We start from the raw sequence: 23,314 nt of genomic DNA on the forward strand, positions 1-23,314 counted from the left end.
AATTTACTGCCAAGAGCATTAAGAAGATTCATAATTATAAAATACTAAGTTTAGGAAAATGAGAATTTTCATTCATCAAAGCTCTGCTGCCACCATGTGTCCAAAAGAGCAAACTACCTAAAGGCCTTTATGGTCATGCAGAGAAGGCTATGCACCAGCTAGTACTCTCAAATTCTCAACAGATATTACAGGATTCAGGAATAAGAAAGCATAATGCTTGGAATCTCCCCCTAAAACCATAAGTCATTCTGTATTTTTCATAACACCTTTTTTTACATTTTAAAAAAGCACAACAAAAATTAACTCAAAATAAGTCACAGACCTAAATGTCTAATAAGAAAACATAAAAGCAAATCTTTGTGACCTTGGGTTAGGCAATGATTTAAGATAGGACACCAAAAGCACAAGTAACAAAAGAAAAAATAGGTGAATGGGACTTCACTGAAAAATTTTTGTGCTTCAAAGGATACCACCAAGTAAGCAAAAAGACAATCCACAAAATGGGAGAAAATATGTGCAAATCATGTATCTCGTAAGGACCTAGTATAACCTAATTTAAAAATGGACAAAGAAAATGAATAGACATTTCTCCAGAGAAGATATGCAAAAAGCCAATAAGCACATGAAAATATGCTCAACACCATTAGCCATCAGGAAATGCAAATCAAAACCACAATGAGATACCACTTCATACCCACTAGATGGCTAATTAAAAAAGAGACAATAACAAGTATGGGTGAGGATGTGGAGAACCTAGAATCTTCACACATTGCTGGAGGGGTTGTAAAATGATGCAGCCACTTTGAAAAATATTTTGGCAATTCCATAAAAAGTTAACATAGAGTTAACATATGACCTAGAAATTCCACTCCTAGGTAAATAACCAAGAAAAATGAAAGCATACATTCATACAAAACTTGACATGAATGTTCATAACAGCATCATTCATAATAGTAAAAAAGTGAATACAACCCTTATGTCCATCAGCTCATGAATAGGTAAATAAGACGTGGCATATACATTCAATGGAATATTATTGGGCAACAAAAGGAACTGAAGTAATGATACCTGCTACAATATGGATGAACCCTGAAAACAAGCTAAGTGAAAAAAGCCAGTCACAAAAGACCACATACTGTATGAAATGTCTGGAAATGGGCAAATTTATAGAGGCAGAAAGTAGACTATTGATTACTTAAGGGCTGGGGGAGGAGGACTAGGGGGATTAGGAATTGACTATTAATGAGTATGGAGTTTTTTTGAGAGGGACAAAAATGTTCTAAAATTAGACTGTGATGATGGCTGTAGAACCCTTTGAACATACTAAAACACACTAAATCATATACTTTAAATGGATAGATTATATGGTATGTGAATTATATCTCAATAAAGCTGTTTAAAGAGAAAAAGAATAATGAGCGTTCATTAGGGTTATATCAAAAGTCTCAGAGATTTGTTACAAAAAGATATAATAATAAATGCTTGTTTTATTTTTACTATGAATCAATACACTGCAATAAGATTATGTATTTCAATAAAATAGAAAATGGATTTTTATCTGATGTTGACATTTGATAACAGAAAATATTAAAAGAAGGGTCCCTTAAAATAAATTCCAGGGCTTCCCTGGTGGCGCAGTGGTTGAGAGTCCGCCTGCCGATGCAGGGGACACGGGTTCGTGCCCCGGTCTGGGAAGATCCCACATGCCGCGGAGCGGCTGGGCCCGTGAGCCATGGCTGCTGAGCCTGCGCGTCCGGAGCCTGTGCTTCGCAACGGGAGAGGCCACAACAATGAGAGGCCCACATACCGCAAAAAAAAAAAAAAAAAAATTCCAAATAAAAATCATTTAAAATATTGAAATACCACAAATATTTAACATTTAATAGTTATCATTCTTAACAATGACATTTTTTTTCTTTTTTTTTTTTTTTTGCGGTAGGCGGGCCTCTCACTGTTGTGGCCTCTGCCATTGCAGAGCAAAGGCTCCGGACGCGCAGGCCCAACGGCCATGGCCCACGGGCCCAGCCGCTCCGCGGCATGTGGGATCCTCCCTGACCGGGGCACGAACCCGCGTCCCCTGCATTGGCAGGCGGACTCTAAACCACTGCACCACCAGGGAAGCCCAACAATGAAATTTTAAAGTACATAAAACATTAACTGCCCTATCAGATAGCCTTGATCTTTGTTTTGTGACAAATATTCCAGATACAGAGAACTTTCATTTTAAAAGCAACTGATCAACTATTAAAAGTACTTCCAAAAACACCTTTAGGTTGGTTTGTTAGGCTCTATGTTGCTTCAGATGTTTATTTCTTTTCTTAAGGATGAAAATATTTTGTCTGATTACCCTGAATTTAATTTTGCCATTGAAATAGATACTGCTTTTATTAATTCTGATTTTTCTGATTCTATGTCAGAGCACTCCACGATACTCACTTCTACTCTTTACATTTCTTCTGTTAAAGTAGTTACAAAGATCTGTAGCCAATGGTGAATATTCTGGAAGAACTGAGCAAACATTACTAGTACTCTAGAAAAGCTAACAACACTACACTAAACCATGTGTCATAAATGCCAATTTAGTAAGGATCTATTTTGCTTAGAAAATTTATTTCTTTTAAAAAAGTATTATTTCTTAGGATCTGTATAAAGTATATTATGTGTATAAACTTCTTAATATTTAGTTTTCAAGAATGACCCACCATTAGCAACAGACAGGGAAAAAGAGATACCTGAGACTGACTGCTTAGATTGACTGTTTCTCTCCTACAAGCACCAGATCTGGTTCCCAGGACATAATTCCTATGTTAGCCTGAACCTGCTTTTGACTTGCAATCAGTGGATTCCTTCAACTACTAATGACTCTATGTTGATTAAGATTTAATTCTTTTAGAAGAATAATAATAGTATCCCCCATTTTCCTGATTTCTTGACTGATATCTTGACTGATTTGGAAAAACATATAATTTTCTAGATAAACGCCAGAAAGGAGTTTCCACTGTACCACTAGTACCAGCCAACTGGGTGAATTAAGAAGGCATTTGCTTTAGTTTACATAGAACATTTAAAACAAAAGTATCCACTTTCATTGTACATCTACAATTCAGTCTTGAGTTAAACAAAGATTTACCATTCAAATTATATAATCACCAGAAACAAGTAGCAACAGCCACTGGTTAATACATATTTTGAGTGAAATGAACACTCAACATATACTGAATTAGCAAGAAACGAGTACAAATACATTTGTACTATTACTACTTCCTAAGGGAGTAGGAGGAGTCTGTACTGCAAACAAAAAAGGCAAAGAAAATCGCCTTTAGACATCTGTCTCTGGAAAGAGCTATTAGCTCTATAAAAGTTCTTTCCAATTTCAAAATGTTTATTTTTTTTAAGGCAAAGGTATATTGAAACCTCATGTTGAGCATAATAAGCACAAACATCACCTATCAAGAAACAAACAGAGAATTTATATGACTCAAGACCAAACCACTGAGAAAAGGAAAGGAATTCCCTGTGCACCCTTCTATAAGAAAGTCATTTTTATAATCAAAAGTGAAAACCAAAAATCTTTTTTTCCTTTTTTGGATGATTAAACTTAATTTGAAAGAAGAATCTCACACCTGAAAGGAGTCAAATATCACCTCAAGGGTTGTGAAAAGAATCAAACTTGGCTGACCTCCTATATATGCTTACCTCTGGTCTATACTCCTCCCCCTTGGAAATTATCCCACCCAGGACTTAACTCTCCCTGTCTATGACGAAGACCTCCAAACCTAATCTCCAGTCCCTGTCTTTCTCCTTCTCCATGTCTAAACCGTCAAGTTTGCAGAACACTTCTACAAGGAAATCTAACCATGCCCTACTACTTAAGACATATAAAGTCAAACTCATCTCCCTCTGAAACAAGCACCTCTATTGCCCCCATAGTCCTGAAAGGGAGAAGCTTTGTCTTGATCTTTATATCTCTAATATTAGAAAATGATCAATACTTGATGACCAAATCAAAATCAATGAGACCATAATTCTCCTAAACGCAAATCCTTAACATTCCTTTGCCTCTTCCACCTATTCCCATCCACATATTCAGTCAGTCACTAAACCCTATCCTACTTATACCAGTTATCCCTTCCTGTTTCTACTAATACACGTCTTTCAAGAATTTACTTCCTCACCTTTAACCTAAATACCTCTTGTCTCTGGGCCTTCAATTTCTCTTTCTATGCAATCTATATATAAACAGCAATTTCTGAAAACAGTGTATCTTAATATCACCTTCAGACATCAATAAATTCATTAGAAGAACTAATTGACAGTCATGGAATAACGGTGCAAAGAGAGGGAAAATTCAGATAAAACACTATTTTGAATTCTTATTTTTCTGACCACAGTTCATTTTACAGTTCACTTTTGTTGAAAGTATCATATATAAGTATATAGCATGCCAACATTACACTTAAACATTTTGGAGTTTGGCATTTTAAAACATAGTGTTGGCTTTATGTCATCTGGGTTCATACTTAATTTCTTAAATTCGTTTACAATTCAGACATCAGAAGAATTAAAACAGCTGTTTTGCTGTATGAAGTAGCAGTAGAGGTATACAGGCATACCCTCGTTTTATTGTGCCTTGCTTTGTTGCTCTTTGCTTTACTATATCGTTCGTAGATATTGCATTTTTTACAAATTGAGGGTTTGTGACAACCCCGCATCGAGCAAGTCTATCAGCACCATTTTTCCAACAGCATTTGCTCACTTCGTGTCTGTGTCACATTTTGTTAATTCTCGGAGTATTTCAAACTTTTTCATTATTATTATATTTGTTAGGGTGATCTATGATCAGTGATCTTTGATGCTACTATTATAATTATTTTGGGGCACCACCAATCATTCCCATGTAAGATGGCAAACTCAACTGATTTTTGAAATGACAACAAAGGATTTAGACTATTACATAAACTTAGTTGATAAAGCAGTGGCAGGATTTGAGAGGATTGACTCCAATTTTGAAAAAAGTTCTGCTGTGGGTAAAATGCTATCAAGCAGCACTGCACACTACAGAGAAATCATCTGTGAAAGGAAAAGTCAATCAATGCAGCAAACTTCTCTGTTGTCTTACTGTAAGAAATTACCACAGCCGCCCCTACCTTCAGCAACCACCACCCTGATCAGTTGCAGCAGCCATCAACATCGAGGCAAGATTATCCAGAAGCAAAAAGATTTTACGACTCGCTGAAGGCTCAGATGACGGTTAGCATTTTTTAGCAATAAAGTAGTTTGCAATTAAGGTATGTACAGTTTTTTAGACATAATACTATCACACACTTAACAGACTACAGTATAGTATAAATATAACTTTTATATGTACTGGGAAACCAAAAAATTCATGTCATTCGCTTTATTGTCATATTCACTTTATTGTGGTGTTCTGGAGCTATGCCTGTACAATTACAAAAGAAAAAATACTATTTTCCAACACAGTAATCTTAGGAAAGAGGAGGTGGGGAAAGAATACCTACATAAACCCAGGACAAATGAACTCTAAATTTGGAATCTTCTGAAAAGTCTTCTTCTATTCAAAAGCAACCTTGACAGGCCTTTATGATTATAGATCTATATAGCTTTAAAAACCACTAGGAGTATATTCAGCAACAGCTCCAAGTAATTCATTCTGAGTGGAAGTTTTCCCTTACAAAAATTTAAATGTCTCATGTTTCAGCTAATTTCCTTTCATCTCTCCTCCATGAAGGAAACAACTTCAGCCTTTATCTTAATGATGCTTCATTACTAATGCACATTTCTATATCCCAAGATCTTCTTGAAAAGGTAATTTTTAAAAAAATATAATGACTTGCCTTCAAATAGGTAAAAAAAATTTCCAAAATTTATATACTCTAACATAATATGAAAAATTTAAGAAACAAAATTTTCTTCAACAAGTTTTAAAAAAAGGCTATGAAGATAGAACGAGTGAAGGATTTTGAAGTCAAACAAACCTAGATTCAAATTCCAGCTATGGGGTCTTGGGCAAGTAACTTATGGATCTCAGTTCTTCATCTGTAAAATGGATATAATACTAATCTCATAAAGATGTTCTGAGGGCTGAAATAATGAATGCAAAGTACCTACCATATATTACATATTGCAGGTAATAAGTAAACGCTATTAGTAACAACAGAGGTATTTGTAGAGTCATGCCCCCAAATATACTCAAATTTAGTTAGATATTTTCTCTTTTTAAAAAAGATAAACTGTCAAACATTAAAATAAATGCAGAGTATAAGGAACACACATTTACCAACTACTCGGGGTGGCAGGGAGTTAATATTTAGCCTTATTTACTTCAGATAAAATTTTTAAAAAAACAGTTACCACTTGAGTCAAAAATAAACAAGTGAATATAATCAAACTCAATACTAAAATAAATGGAAGACCACAAACAAATGCAAGCTAGAAATATTTCTTTGGTTTTAACTTCTAAAACAGCTCATCTTGTAAGCGAATTTCAAAATTCCATGTTAACAGCCTTCTCTATAGAAGAACTAAACATTTCACTATATAATATGGATATAATGCTACTTAAAGTATTAATTCCTTCTACCAAATTTTTACCTTGAAGCTGCCTCACCTAATAAAAGAAACAGCTGATTCTATTTCAAAATAGTTTAATCACATAATTAAATCCTTTCCTTTGCCTTATAAAATCAAAGTAAAAATATGTATTTCTGGTTCTAGAAGGATGGCAGTGGTGGTAGCATGGTTTTGAGTCTCCCCAAATCCTCCCATTAAAGCACAAAGAACAACCAGGAAAACAAAGGCAATACCTGTCAACAACATCTACAAGAAAACCAAGTGAACAGTACTTTTGGTAATAGTGGTAAAGTGGTCACACAAACTCTCCAACAGACTGAAGTTATAAAAACTGGATAAAAAGAATTTTAAAAACACATTTAAGGACAATGTAAACCTTCCCAAAGCAGACAGAAGGCAGAGGACAGTCTAATTTCATAAAATTGCAACAAGGAGTACAAACTGCTAGCGTGGGGTTTTCACAGCTCAGGGCTATGGCTGCAGGAAAACGGTGGTGTAGTTCAAGCAGCAGAAAGTTGAAGCCTTATGGGTTTCAAGAATCAGGATACAGTGCAAAGCCAGCAGAGCCAGCAGAGCAGCTAGAAATTATGGGGAGACAAAGAAATCACTGAGAGGGTAAGTCCCATCTCTGCTCAAATCCTTGGCTGACTGCTAAATAAAGAAGGAAAAATTAGGGCACCAGTCTAAAAAGGCAGCAGTGGGAAGACAAAGGAAGAAGAGAAATATATGAGAGAAATATATGTTTTGCTGGGAAGATGGGGAGGGTGGGAAGAGTACGGAGACAAAGTTTGCAACTTGATAATAGGCAAGTTAACTGCCCACTAGAACAGAAAATCAATCATCCTCAGAATATAAGAGAATACAGAGTTGCTACAACTCATCATCTACAATGTCCAGTTTTCAATCAAAGAAAAGAAGAAAGTATGACCGATGGTCAACAGGACAGGGGTCAATAAAAACTGACTCCTAATGGGTCCAGATGATAAGACTTCAATGCAGCATTTATGTATTTTTTTTTCAAAGAAAAAAAATATATATACTCAAAGAATTGAAAGAACATCTTGTTCAAAGAATGAAAGAAAACACAATAATGAGTGAAAAGATAGGTATTCTCAACAGAGAAATGATAACTGTACAAAATTGAACTTCTAGAGCTGAATAGCATAATAAATGAAATTAAAAATTGGAGATAGCAGACTGGAGATTGCAGAAGACTCAGTGAACTTGAAGACAGATTAGTATTACTCAATCCAAAGAACACAGAGAAAAAAAGAAGAGTTTAAAGAAACAAACTGAACCTCAAGGACCTATGGGGAAAATGAAACAGCCCAACATATATGTAATTTGGAATCCCATAAGGAGAGGTGAAAAAGAAAGAAGCAGAAAAAATATCTGAAAAAATAATGCCCCCACACTTCCCAAATTTGACTGAAAACATTAATGCACATATCCAAGAAGTTCACTGAAATAGAAGCATTAAAAACAAACAAACAAAGAAAATTACCCCTAGACATAGTTAAAGGACTGAAAGCCAAAGTGAAAACTTGGAAAGCAGCTACAGAAAAATGACACATTGCACATGGAGAGGAGCCGTAAGATTGATTGCTGACTTCTCATCAGAATATAGGATTGAAATAAAGTGTTGAAGGAAAATAACTGTCAGCTTAGACGTCTATATCAGGAAAACTATCCTTCACAACTGAATGAAAAATAAATTTCCAGATAAACAAAAAAAGAGAATTTGTTGCCAGCAAACCTAAATAACAAGAAATGCTAAAGGAAGTTCTTGAGGCTGGAGGGACGGGATACCAGATGGTAACTTTGATCTAAAGGAAGGAATGAAGGGCAATAGAAATGTTAAATATACAGTAGATGTAAAAAAAAATTGTTTCTTTTAATTTCTTTAAAAGACATATGACTGTTTAAAGCTAAAAATAACACTACTGATGGGTTAATAACATATATGAATGTAATATACAGGTTTCCCCCCGCTATCCAAAAGTAGAGCATTCCTATGAAACTTTTTGTAAGCAAAAATGGTGTAAAGGGCAGAAGCAATTATCTTAGGACACATCTTACTAACGGATGAACAAAATAAATCAAGACAAAGCACAGATGTTCACAGACACAGTTCAAAGCTACAGCGGCTTGATGCTGGGATGCTGAATGTTCCCAGAGAAGGAGCTTGGTGGTGTCACTCTCACTGCTGCTAGGGTACACAGCTACCTCTATAACAGCTTGCTGCAAAACAAAGGTTGAATGACATTTTCTCTTTTCAATTTCTGTAAAAGTAAAAATCCTCTTCAAATTTCTTTCAGTTAGCAAAAACAGGTACTAAAGTAGGTCTTTCATAAAGGTGAAGTGGTGTAAAGCAAACTTTCAAAAAGCAGGGGATACCTGTATATGACCAACACTGATGATGTGGGCATAAATGGAAATATACTATTATGAGGTTCTTGTAATTTACCTTAAGTAACAATATTCTAAGTATATGGGATACATTAAAGGTGCATACTCCAATTCTTAGAGCAACTATATACACAGTGTAAAACTACAGTTAGCAAGCCAATAAAGGAATTAAAATGGAATACTAAAAAAGATTTGATTCACAAGACAGGAAGGATGAAAAGAAACAGAGGAGAGAAAAAAAAAACACGAGACAAAAAACAAATGGCAAAATGGCAGACCTAAAAACACAAGCTCATCAATAACTACGTTAAGTATAAGGGAACTAAATATGCCAATGAAAAGGCAGAGATTGTTATACACATAAAAGCAAGAGCCAACTGTTTATGACATATGATACAATTTAAATATAAAGACAGAAATAGATCGAAAGTAAAAGGTTGTTAAAAAAAAGATAGGGCTTCCCTGGTGGCGCAGTAGTTGAGAGTCCACCTGCTGATGCAGGGGACACGGGTTCGTGCCCTGGTCCAGGAAGATCCCACATGCCGTGGAGTGGCTGGGCCCGTGAGCCATGGCCGCTGAGCCTGCGTGTCTGGAGCCTGTGTTCCGCAACGGGAGAGGCCACAACAGTGAGAGGCCCACGTACCGCAAAAAAAAAAAAAAAAAAAAAAAATATATATATATATATATATCTACCACACACACACACACACACACACACATACACCATGAAAATAATAAGAAATCTGTAGCTGCTATATCAATATCAGATGAAATAAATATTAAGACAAGAAATATTATGAGACAAAGAGGGAACCTTCATAATGATAAGAGTCATTATGTCAAGAAGAAATATGAAACAGAAATGAAACTGAGTTATTTGTAGTGAGGGGATGGACCTAGAGTCTGTCATACAGAGTGAAGTAAGTCAGAAAGAGAAAAACAAATACCGTATGCTAACACATATATATGGAATCTAAAAAAAACAGGTTCTGAAGAACCTAGGGACAGGACAGGAATAATGATGCAGATGTAGAGAATGGACCTGAGGACACGGGGAGGGGGAAGGGTAAGTTGAGATGAAGTGAGAGAGTGGCATGGACTTATATATACTACCAAATGTAAAACAGATAGCTAGTGGGAAGCAACCGCATAGCACAGGGAGATCAGCTTGGTGCTTTGTGACCACCTAGAGGGGTGGGATAGGGAGGGTGGGAGGGAGACGCAAGAGGGAGGAGATATGGGGATATATGTATATGTATAGCTGATTCACTTTGTTATACAGCAGAAACTAACACACCATTGTAAAGCAATTATACTCCAATAAAGATGTTAAAAAAATGAAGAAATATGCACCTAATAACCAAATTATAAAAGAAGAGATAAATTAATAGTCATGGTTGAAGATTTAACACACTTCATTCACTAACTGACAGAACTAGATAAAAAAAAAAAAACAGTAAACAAGATCCAAATGATAGTACTGGCAGTCCTCACTTTGTGTTAACTGCATATCAGAATTGTGTCCCTGCTTTGCACTGTTCTGACATGCAAGGTTTTGTTTAACACAGTGCCAGGCTGAGTAAGGGCTGTCTGTAGATATTTTTGTAGTTTTGTGTCATAGAAGCATGTTAATGCTCTACATATGAAAAAATAGGAATCAATAAGGATAGAAAGGCAGGGGTGGGGGGAGACTGAAACTGAGAGCAAACTGAAACGAACCCAGCTACATTTCAAATGAACAACATAATCACACTAAAGGGGAAAAATTATTCTAATTTATGAATACAGTACATGACCACATGCCCTCAACGGGTAGGGTAGGGGAGAACTGCAAATAAATCCTGAATTCCTTTTAGTAAGTATGTTCTCTGTTCACGTAGGGACAAAGCAATTTCAAAACTATCTGAGATGTAGAATAGGACTGAGCAAATGAGTCAAAGTGCTGATGTTATTCGGAGTCAGGGCTCAAGGGACATAAAAATACAAAAGGGGGAAGAACCAAGGCGGGGAAGAACCAAGGCAAGGAACAACCCTATGAGGATGAAATAGAATTGGAAGTATCAGGTGAACTCATGATTTCTAAAGTGTGTGTGTGTGTGTGTGTGTGTGTGTGTATGTTTACAAGTGTCTTCACATATATGTATTTCCTAACTCTGTTCACTGAAGGGCCCTATGAATACATGAAGTAGCAATGAACATACCCAACACCCAGATCTTGATTCCTAATATCATTCTCTACCAGAAGGAACCAGGGCTTTTTGGAAAAATAGCCGATTCTAGGACTCTGATGGGGAAGATACAAAATGAACCTGGAACAGCTTGTTATATGTACCAGAAAGTAGTGAAGACCTAAAAAGAAGAAAAAAAGAAAAAAAAGAAGAAGAAAGAAAAGAAGGAGGAGGACGGGGGTGGGGAGGAGGAGGGGGAGGGGGAGAAGAAGAAGAAAAGCAAAGAAAAAAATACAGGGTTATTTGAAGAGGCTCCTAGTGGTCATATATGAGATAATTTAGGCACCAAAATAATTAAGGATGGTAAAGAATTATAGTGATTGAAAAAAATAGGAATACATGAGTCCATGCTGATGATAGATAATTATGGAATAAGGGAGAACTCTTGGTAATGAAAGAAGAATGTCAAGCGCTGTGGTTTTTCTGTATTTGTGTTAACATTTAAAAATTTTAAAAATGATGTATTTTTGGAACCCAGAAAAAACAACGCTCTAAAAGGTGCTGAGAAAATAGAGGCTTTAGAACAGTGTAAGTGTGACTCAGTGAAGAAATGACCTTAATTAGAACTTCTATCTATAATTAGGACAGACTATCCTAAATATACTGCTCTAGAGTACAGAACTCTCACACAACAGAACTTTATAGGCTTTGCCTTCACTGACTATAATCTTAAGTTTGTTTTTTAAAGAATATAACTGGTTGCTAAAACCAGGAAAAGAAAAGAGAGAAGAGAAGAGAAGAGAAAAGAGAAAAGAAGGGAAAAGAGACCCATTACATTGTTCAGTGTCTTTTACACAAAGATGTAGGGGACAAATCCCTCCTAGAATTTGAGGTCAGAATTTCTTTTCCCCTGAAAAACATGCACAGTTTATCAAGAAATAAAAACTAGGAACTCCATCAAGTTTCCTTTGCTGCCAGAAAACTGATCTTCTCTTCTCTACATGGTTGTTTTTGATCTAATTTATTTTCTATTTAACTGCACATGGGTATATTATTTTCTTTGCAAAATACCTAAAATCCTTTAGAAGATGGACTATAAATTATAAATTTAAAAATAATAATCTTAATATGATTGTAATACTAATAGATGCAGAAAAAGCTTTTGACAAAATTCAACACCCATTTATGATAAAAACTCTCCAGAAAATGGGCATAGAGGGAAACTACCTCAACATAATAAAGGCCATATACGACAAACCCACAGCAATCATCATACTCAATGGTGAAAAACTGAAAGCATGTCCACTAAGATCAGGAACAAGACAAGGATGTCCACTCTCCACACTCTTATTCAACATAGTTTTGGAAGTCATGGCAATCAGAGAAGAAAAAGAAATAAAAGGAATCCAAATTGGAAAAGAAGAAGTAAAACTGTTACTGTTTGCAGATGACATGATACTATACATAGAAAATCCTAAAGATGCTACCAGAAAACTACTAGAACTAACCAATGGATTTGGTAAGGTTGCAGGATACAAAATTAATGCACAGAATCTCTGGCATTCCTATACACCAAGCAACGAAAAATCAGAAAGAGAAGTTAAGGAAACAATCCCATTTACCATCACAACAAAAAGAATAAAATACTTAGGAATAAACCTGCTTAAGGAGGTGAAAGACTTGTACTCAGAAAACTATAAAACATTGATGAAAGAAATCAAAGATGATATAAACAGATGGAGAAATATACCATGTTCTTGGATTGGAAGAATCAATATTGTGAAAATGACTATACTACCCAAAGCAATCTACAGATTCAGTGCAATCCCTTTCAAACTACCAATGGCATTCTTCACAGAATTAGAACAAAAAATTTTACAATTCATATGGAAACACAAAAGACCCCGAATAGCCAAAGCAATCTTGAGAAAGAAAAACGGAGTTGGAGGAATCAGGCTCCCCAACTTCAAACTATACCACAAAGCTACAGTAATCAAGACAGTATGGTACTGGCACAAAAACAGAAATATAGATCAATGGTACAGGATAGAATGCCCAGAGATAAACCCATGCACATATGGTCACCTTATTTATGACAAAGGAGGCAAGAACATGCAGTGGAGAAAAGACAGCCTCTTCCATATGTGGTGCTGGGAAAACTGAACAGCTACATGTGAAAGAATGAAATTAGAACACTACCTAATACCATACACAAAAATAAACTCCAAAAGGATTAAAGACCTAAATGAAAGACTAGACACTATAAAATTCTTAGAGGAAAACACAGGAAAAACACTCTTTGACATAAAATACAGCAAGATCTTTTTTGACCCACCTTTCAGAGTAACGGAAATAAAAACAAAAATAAACAAATGGGACTTAATTAAACTTAAAAGCTTTTGCATAGCAAAGGAAACCATAAACAAGACAAAAAGACAACCCTCAGAATGGGAGAAAATATTTGCAAATGAAACATCACACAAAGGATTAATCTCCAAAATATACAAACAGCTTATGGAGCTCAGTATCAAAAAAACAAACAATCCAATCCAAAAATGGGCAGAAGACCTAAATAGACATTTCACCAAGGAAGACATACAGATGGCCAAGAGGCACATGAAAAGCTGCTCAACATCACTAATTATTAGAGAAATGAAAATCACAACTACAATGAGGTATCACCTCACTCTGGTCAGAATGGCCATTATCAAAAAATCTAGGGCTTCCCTGGTGGCGCAGTGGTTGAGCGTCCGCCTGCCAATGCCGGACACACGGGTTCGAGCCCTGGTCTGGGAGGATCCCACATGCCACGGAGCAGCTGGCCCCGTGAGCCACAATTGCTGAGCCTGCGCGTCTGGAGCCTATGGTCCGCGGCAGGAGAGGCCGCGATAGTGAGAGGCCCGCGCACCGCGATGAGGAGTGGCCCCCACTTGCCACAACTAGAGAAAGCCCTCGCACAGAAACGAAGACCCAACACAGCCATAAAAAAAAAAAAAAAAAAAAAGAGCTGGTGACACGTACGTGCGCCGAGACAGCGCGAATTGGAGAAAAAAAAAAAAACAAACCTCAATAGGTTACCAGAGTAATTCAAGGTAAACTACAAATAAAGGATAATTGAGACAGCACCCAATTTTTGAAAAAAAAAAAACAAACTAGAAACAATAAATGCTGGAGAGGGTGTGGTGAAAAGGGAACCCTCCTGCACTGTTGGTGGGGATGCAAACTGATATAACCACTATGGAAAACAGTATGAAGGTTCCTTAAAAAACTAAAAATAGAACTACCATACGACCCACTACTGGGCATACACCCTGAGAAAACCATAATTCAAAAAGAGTCATGTACCACAATGTTCACTGCAGCTCTATTTACAATAGCCAGGACATGGAAGCAACCTAAGTGTCCATCGACAGATGAATAGATAAAGAAGATGTGGCACATATATACAATGGAATATTAGCCATAAAGAGAAACAAAATTGAGTTATTTGTAGTGAGGTGGATGGACCCAGAGTCTGTCATACAGAGTGAAGTAAGTCAGAAAGAGAAAAACTAATACCGTATGCTAACGCATATATATATGGAATCTAAAAAAAAAAAAAAAAAGGTACTGATGAACCTAGTTTCAGGGCAGGAAGAAAGATGTAGACACAGAGAATGGACCTGAGGACACGGGGTGAGAGGGAGAAGCTGGGGCATAGTGAGAGTAGCATGGACATATGTACACTACAGAATGTAAAATAGTTAGCTAGTGGGAAGCAGCAGCGTAGCACAGGGAGATCAGCTCGGTGCTCTGCACGTGACCTAGAGGAGTGGGATAGGGAGGATGGAAGGGAGGCTCAAGAGGGAGAGGATATGGGGACATATGTATGCATATGACTAATTCACTCTGGTGTACAAGAGAAACTAACACAGTATTGTGAAGCAATTATACTCCAATAAAGATCTATTAAAAAAATAAGCTTAAAAAGTAAACATTTATAAGAATATTAAGCTAAAACTATAACAATGACATTATAACAACCTATGACATTATAACAACCTGGACATGTTTAAATAGTGCTCGGTCAAGCAGGAGAAATGTTAATATGTATGCCTAAAGGCTAAGAACTCAAGAAACTTCAACTCATGACAGTAAGCTAATTCAAAACAACGTTATATACATACAAGTGGTCTATGGAAGTGTTCTAATCTTAATTGGTTTATGTGCTCTTAAAAATTTGATCATTCTAAAACTTTCCTCTATTTGTTTCAAATCTTCTCATATCACTAAGTGAACTTGTCACGGTAAAAATATCTCAAGAGGTCTTAAGCCTTAAATTTCCAAAATTGAAATAAATGATAAGCATTTTTCTGTCCTTCCTCCAAAAAAGGGGGCACTGTTATTTGTTCTTCCATTTTCTCTAGAGTGTCATTTTCTTTCTGTTTTAGAGATTACAATAAACCCCACAAGATGGATTTATATTCAGAAGCAGGAAAAATGAAAATACTTAGATTACAGTAGTATCTCCTCTTTTGTTTGACTCTTACAAACTTGTAATCTATATGAATTGAGAGTTCTTTTTTTTCTACTAACAAAACTGTTCAGAAGAAAAACAACAATGTAAGAAAGATTTTAATAAGAATATGAGAAGAATAAAAAAGCAGGAATGAGCTGAAAATAGTAATTAGTAATTTATTCTCTCCTTCATTAACAATTTTAAGTAATCCTTAAACTGTGTGAATAACACATAGCACCACAACACTAAGTAACTTTACATGGTTGGGTTTATAAAGATAGTGACTAAAACACTATTGAGATAGTGTGCTTGTTCCCAAGATTAAGCTGTCACCTGGGGAAAGGTGCTGGCCTACAAGGACTAACATAAGAACATGAACTACTGTCCATGCTTTCTCCTTCAACTCTCCAGAAATACTGGTCTTTATTTTTACATTTTTTGACAAGGTGATACAGTCACAAAAATCAAACAGTATAAAAAAGGTTATAGTGAAAAGTTTGGCTCTCACCTTCACCCCTGTCCATCATCGTTAACCCAGTTCCCTCAACCTTTTCCCCATAAAAATTTTTATTGGTTTCTTGTATATTCTTTCAGAGATTCATTATACAGTTCCTTATTAAAATAAAATAGGATACATATACTTCACAAATTATAATGTTTTTCTTTGTATTATTTATCTCAATTCAACATGTCCTAAATAATGCCTGACTACACTCTCTCAATGCCTTCATGCAGTCTTGGGTTCAAGGTTGACCCAAGGTTTTAAGGGAGCAGTATCTCAAATAAAGCAAGAGAATGGTGAGCAAAGGAGACAACAATAGCTAGTGGTTAAAAAGCCGCAAACAGGGGGCTTCCCTGGTGGCGCAGTGGTTGAGAGTCTGCCTGCCGATGCAGGGGACACGGGTTTGTGCCCCAGTCCGGGAAGATCCCACACGCTGCGGAGCGGCTAGGCCCGTGAGCCATGGCCACTGAGCCTGCGTGTCCAGAGCCTGTGCTCCGCAACGGGAGAGGCCACAACAGTGAGAGGCCCGCGTACTGCAAAAAAAAAAAAAAAAAAAAAAAAGCCGCAAACAACAGACATATAATTAATCCATAATCCCATCAGCAACACCAAGACAAAAGAACTAGTTTTTTAAAGTTCTTAGCACAGTACCTATTACACACCATATACACTGCATTAAATATCTGTTCAATGAATCAATCAAGGAATCTTCTTCAAGGCTATCTTTGCAAGTTTGGGGATGGGCAGGTAAATAGGTAGGTAGGAATTAACAACAGGAGAGTCAAGAAATTTTGTACAAAGCTGCCTTTCAAATGTTTAGAAGTTGCTATGATTATTTTGGAAAAGGTAATCCAATGGTATGATGTTGATGCCTGTGAATCTATAAGAAAATTCACTGAAAGAAAGTATCAGTCCAAAATTTCCTCAGACACAGGCCACTTGAAAAACATCCTTCCAAATGATAATATGACAAGCCCAAATTATAATTAGATATTTAATACTTATGCTTACCATAGCGTATTGGCTTAGCTACTTCAAATTCAGACTTATGTAGAGCCGTATTTTTATTGTATATATCATTTTACTGTACATTGCAGTCCCTTTTACAAAATGTACAGCATATTCAGTCTTTCTTTGATAAAAGAATTCCCTTTAAACTAGACTTTCTGACATAATCATACATAATATTGATTCACTCCAAGACTTAAAAAAAATTTAGCATATTATTAGTATACTCAAAATTAACCTATTAGCAAGGATACAGATATATCTGGTATAAAATAAAACCTTGGACTCAAGCACTTATTTTTTATTATGGGCTGAAAATAAAAATAGAGTGATTAAGCATCAAATAAGTGGTCACAGAAATGTAGCATAAGGATACTATATTTGTAGTTGGAATGATCAGGAGACACAGTAAGGAGGCAGCTTTTAAGGTGAAGCAAGAAAGGCTAGTCTCAAGGAACAGAAGATGGGGTAGGGCCTTCAGCCAGGAAAATAGTGGAGAGTCAACACAGGAGCTTGGTATGTTAAAATATCTAAGGCAGGGAATGGCAAACTATGGTCCATGGGCCAAATCCAGTCCACTGCTTGTTTTTATACGGCCTGTGGGCTACCAATCGTTTTCACATTTTTTTTTTTTTTTTTTTTTTTTTTTTTTTGCGGTATGCGGGCCTCTCACTGTTGTGGCCTCCCCCGTTGCGGAGCACAGGCTCCGGATGCGCAGGCCCAGCGGCCATGGCTCACGGGCCCAGCCGCTCCGCGGCATATGGGATCCTCCCAGACCGGGGCACGAACCCGTATCCCCTGCATCGGCAGGCGGACTCTCAACCACTGCGCCACCAGGGAGGCCCCGTTTTCACATTTTTAAATGGCTGAAAAAAACAAATCAAAAGAACTTTATGACACATAAAAATTATAAAATTCATATAATAAAGTTTTACGGGCACACAGCCATGCCATGCCCATTCATTTACCTGTTGTCTATCTATGACTGCTTTCACAGTACAAGGCAGAGTTGAGTAGTTGCAACAGAAACCATGTGAATCACAAAGCCTAAAATATTTACTATCTGGGCCTTTAGAGAAAAAGTTTGCCAACCTCTTAGGAAGGCCTATGTGGCTGAAGCACTGTGAGTGAGGGGCTGGGTGGAGAAAGAAACTAGAGAGGTAAAGAGGGGCATGCAAGCCATGAAAAAGATTTGGGTCTATATTCTAAGAGGAATGGGGAAGCCATTAGAGAATTTTAAGTAGGAAAGTGACAATCAGATATGCATTTTGAAAAGCTCATTCTGGTTGTCATAATGGTAACCCGTGTTAGGAGATAAGTAAGGAGGCTAATGTAGTAAGTAGTTCAAGCAAAGTATGAACATAGCTTAGACTATGGGGCTGGAAAAATAAAGAGGCTGGGCAAGATTATTTCTGAGATTCCCTTCCAGCTCTAAAATTTTAAGAATCACAGGAGTTTACAAGTCTGGTTTTGCAACTTTCCAGGGTATTTCCAATTATCACAAACAGTTCTCAAAACTGTTATGCTATGAACAGCTTTCTAATAGGTAGTAAGAAATATGCCAACAGAGCATTATGTATCTAAAAAGTTTGGAAATTACTGCAGGATAAATGATCACCCCTGCCATTAGAATGCTTTCTAAAATATAGTTTGTATTTTTTATAAGTTGGAAAGGACTACTTTTATGAAATTTACAATTAAAGAATTTACAGATAATACAATATAAATTAACACAGCGGGGAATAAACACAAATACTGCTCAAGTACATTTTCAGTGTACTTTCTATCCTATAATGTAGTAATGACAAAACAAAGAACATACCTGCTACATTCTAACAATGTAACTTTAAGGCGGCCTTCAGTAAGTGCCCATTGTTGTATATGGATATGCTCTTCATCATCTTCTTCGAATCCTTGCAAGGTTTGGAATGGGAAAAACGGCTTAAACCTGACAAAAGTAAAGATAAGTCTAAATTTCTGAATAATAAACACCACACTTTAAAGCGTAATAACAAAACCTACCTGTAGGAAAACAACACAAAACAAACATCTAATATTGCATGTGCCCTATAAAACCAGAGCTTACCACACTCCCCCATAACTGGCAGCAAATAGTGCCTTCTTGGTGGCACCCAGACTTCCTGGTTTTTTGGCATGCCCTCATTGACAAGGCAGGACAACTAGAACAAAGGAAAAGAAAATCTAGAAGCCACCAGTGGGCCCTGAAACTTGGGTGGGACAGGAGAGAGATTCTTTCTGGACCAGATGGGAAGAGTGTTCCTACAATAAAAGATCAAACTTCAGAATGCAATGTTCCATGGAAACAATAAAATTGGATAGCGATTAGTACTAGATAATGACAAATAACAACAACAATTAACAGCAGCAAAGGTATTTATCAGAGATGTTTACTATTTGCCAGGCAGTGTGCTAAGAGCTTTACATGCTTTATATGATCTTGTTCAATGCTCAAAATCCTGAGTGGGCAATATGATTAGCTTCCCACTCCAGGGTCTAACCCTGACACTCCAGGTCAGGGTTAGAAAGGTTAAAGAATTTGTTCAACATTACACAGTGAGTGGCATAACCAGAATTCAAGCTAGTTTGACTAGTTGACTACGTAACACTTCAGTTACCTATGAACTATTCAGGTCTTTACATGCTCATTGTTAATACTCTTGGGTTTTACGTAGAAGCTTGTGGTGAGTTATAAACTGTAAGCTTTAAAAACTTTAATTTGAAACATAATTCATACTCCTCCATTAAAGCAAAGGACAAAGAAAATGAGAAAATTGGGCTTGAGGGCCTATAGTTTTCAACTAACCCTACATGCTGTCACTAGCCATGACATCTGTCTGCTCAAAAGCTTTAATGCCTTCTCACTAACCACACACGGTATAAACGATAGTCAAAAGTTCTTGGTTTCATATTCAAGGTCTACCACAATTAATCTTTCCAATGGTATTTTTCCTTATTAGAAACCTTCCAATCTAGGAAGTGTAGTCACCTCATGTACCCAGAAGATGCCATGCATATTGCTGCTTTCAAGCCTTTTGTACCAACTGGAGGTTTTCCCTATTCCTCAAAGCCTACCCAAACCCTAAACACTTTCTATAATCAGCTTTAGGTCCTACATCACAGCAGACCACACGCACTGCTTTCACTCTTCTTTATCTTGCAGTCATTTAAATTGCTGGGCACCTATGCCTTGAAATCTCAAATGTGACCTGGTTTCACAATTATCTTTACCCCTTACACACACTATCAGGACTGAAGTATGTATTGATCTGATTTATAAAAATCCAACATAAAAAATGAAACAAACATTTAGAAAATATGAATAGCCCACAACAATTTATACTGAAAGATACTGATAGAGAGGGAGAAATACTATTTTACAGTTTCCCAATGAACAGGATTAAAGAAAAAATTCTTAGGGAAAGATAAGGAGGTATACAGACAATGCTCAGTGCTTTTCTCTTGCTTCTGAAAACAGATGGAAAACAGAAAGCCCCTTTAGTTTCCTAATTTCCATTGAAATCATTTGATTCAGACAGACTGGCACCAAATTTTTGAGAGGAAAAAAAGCAACTACATTTATCATGTTAATACGATGTTGTAGCTGAGTGTTTTTAATAAACAAGCCTTATGGCTCCTGAAGAACATATAACTGTCACTCTATTTAAAAAAATCACAAAAAGCACTACATAAACTAGCAACTTTGAATATAATAATCCAAGTTTGCTAAATCACAGCTGCTCTATGAATCAACTTTTCTTGTCAAGTATAAAGCTAAAATTTGATTTAAAAATTTCTCACAGGTGTGTGACTTCAATGTTATAAGTAGTAAAGTCTAATTTGGGTTTATTAATGCTTCTAGGGGGTTTGCTAAAAGGATTTATGCACAAAAATAAACTAAAATCAGAAAAAAATGTATTCCATTTTAAAATAACACACTAAACAGTGGGATAGAGCTACTTGTTCAACACCCTCTCACCATACACAAAAATAAACTCAAAATGGCTTAAAGACTTAAACATAAGACATGATACCATAAAACTCCTAGAAGAGAACATAGGCAAAACATTCTCTGACATAAATCATACCAATGTTTTCACAGGTCAGTATTCCAAGGCAATAGAAATAAAAGTGAAAATAAACAAATGGGACCTAATCAAACTTACAAGCTTTTGCACAGCAAAGGAAACCATAAACAAAACAAAAAGATAACCTATAGAATGGAAGAAAACATTTGCAAACGATGCGACCGACAAGGGCTTAATTTCCCAAAATTTACAAACAGCTCATACAACTCAACAACAAAAACGAAAACAACCCAATCAAAAAATGGGCAAAAGTTCTAAAGAGACATTTCTCCAAAGAAATACAGATGGCCAATAGGCATATGAAAGGATGCTCAACACTGCTAATTATTAGAGAAATGCAAATCAAAATTACAATTAGGTACCACCTCACACTGGTCAGAATGACCATCATTAAAAAGTCTACAAGTAACAAATGCTGGGGAGGCTGTGGAGAAAAGGGAACCCTCCTACCCTGTTGATGGGAATGTAAGTTGGTGCAGCCACTGTGGGAAACAGTATGGAGGTTCCTCAGAAAACTAAAAATAGAATTACCATATGATCCAGCAATCCCACTCCTGGGCATATATCCAGACAAAACTATAATTCAAAAAAAATACATGCACCCTTATGTTCATAGTAGCACTATTCACAATAGCCAAGACATGGAAACAACCTAAATGTCCATTGACAGACGAATGGATAAAGAAGATGTGCTAAATATATACAATGGAATACTACTCAGCCATAAAAAAGAACAAAATAATGCCATTTGCAGCAACATGGATGCAACTAGAAATTATCATACTAACTGAAGTAAGTCAGAAAGAGAAAGACAGATACCATATGATATAACTTATATGTGGAATCTAAAATATGACACAAAAAATGAACCTATCTATGAAACAGAAACAGAACCATGGACATAGAGAACAGACTGGTGGTTGTCAAGGGGGAGAGGGTTGGGGGAGGTATGGAGTTGGAGGTTGGGGTTAGCAGATGTAAGTTTTTATATATAGAATGGATAAACAACAAGGTCTTACTGTAGAGCACAGGGAACTATATTCAATATCCTGTGATAAACCATAATGGAAAGGAATGTCTATGCGTATAACTGAGTCACTCTGCTGCACAGCAGTAATTAACACAACATTGTAAAACAACTATACGTCAATAAAACAAAACAAAAGCTATTTGTTCAGCAAGCTACTAAACAGAAAAAGAAACCACACATTCACAAAGAACACTTGGTTTTCAAAACTTTTAGTCCAAGTCTTTAAATAGCCCAAACTCATAAAGGAATCCAAACAATGAAGTAGGCCACTTCTATCCCTTCCTTTTATCTTCCCATCATACCACAAAATCCTTCCCTCATTAGCCTGTATCTCCTGTGAACCTATCAACTTAAAAATGTCACTGTTTTCTCACTCAAGTTCCCCTTCTTTCTCTTTCTTGAGTCCCCTCACTCAAACCTTCTTTTACAAGCTATCTGTACTTCCTCTTGTAGAAAACTTTAAAAACCAACCTGGAAGATGGACTTTTATAATGACAGCATGAGACACTCCACTGACCTGCTCCCAGTGAAACTGGTGAAATTATTAAAACAAATATTAAAGCCTCTGGAAATGGTCCTAAGGGCAAACAAAGAAACTTCCATTCAAGAAAACCTACAGAAATATGGTAAGAAAGGTGAGAGTCTGTGGTGTTGGAGCCAGGATTGCTCAGCAGGGAAGAGATTCCACTCTGGACTGCTGAAGCGAAGAACACAGGCTGCCTCACTTCCCCAGCACACTGTCAGAGGGCTTTCTTCCTGGTTAAGAGCAGGGCATCAATGTTTCTCATCTGGCCCTCGAACACCTATTACTAGGCTAAGTTCTGGGAAAGAATGGTCAAGAAGTTGGAAGCTCCTTTCTTTGACCAAGTTCCCACTTGAGAAACAGAGACTCTACTTTGGGCATAGCACACTAAGAATACTGAGGCCTTGACTGTCCTTGCCCTGGCTCATGAAACAGTGGTTCTATGCCAAGAGAGGCAAGCCAAGAGAACCTTAGGCTGC

The 23,314-nt window shown here is 36.7% G+C and overlaps 1 protein-coding gene across 1 annotated transcript in view; it reads right to left on the minus strand.

The window, feature by feature from the left end:
* The window catches only part of PDZD8 (PDZ domain containing 8), an 87,419-nt gene that overhangs the window by 39,532 nt on the left and 24,573 nt on the right, over window positions 1-23,314 (minus strand). The window contains exon 2 of the mRNA XM_082607145.1: window positions 18,999-19,124. Within this exon, the coding sequence (XP_082463271.1) occupies window positions 18,999-19,124 (126 nt within the window). The remainder of the gene's footprint in view (window positions 1-18,998; window positions 19,125-23,314) is intronic.

The sequence above is a fragment of the Mesoplodon mirus genome (genome assembly GCF_964341445.2).
Source record: "Mesoplodon mirus genome assembly, chromosome: 2".
Taxonomy (NCBI): Eukaryota; Metazoa; Chordata; class Mammalia; order Artiodactyla; family Ziphiidae; genus Mesoplodon; species Mesoplodon mirus.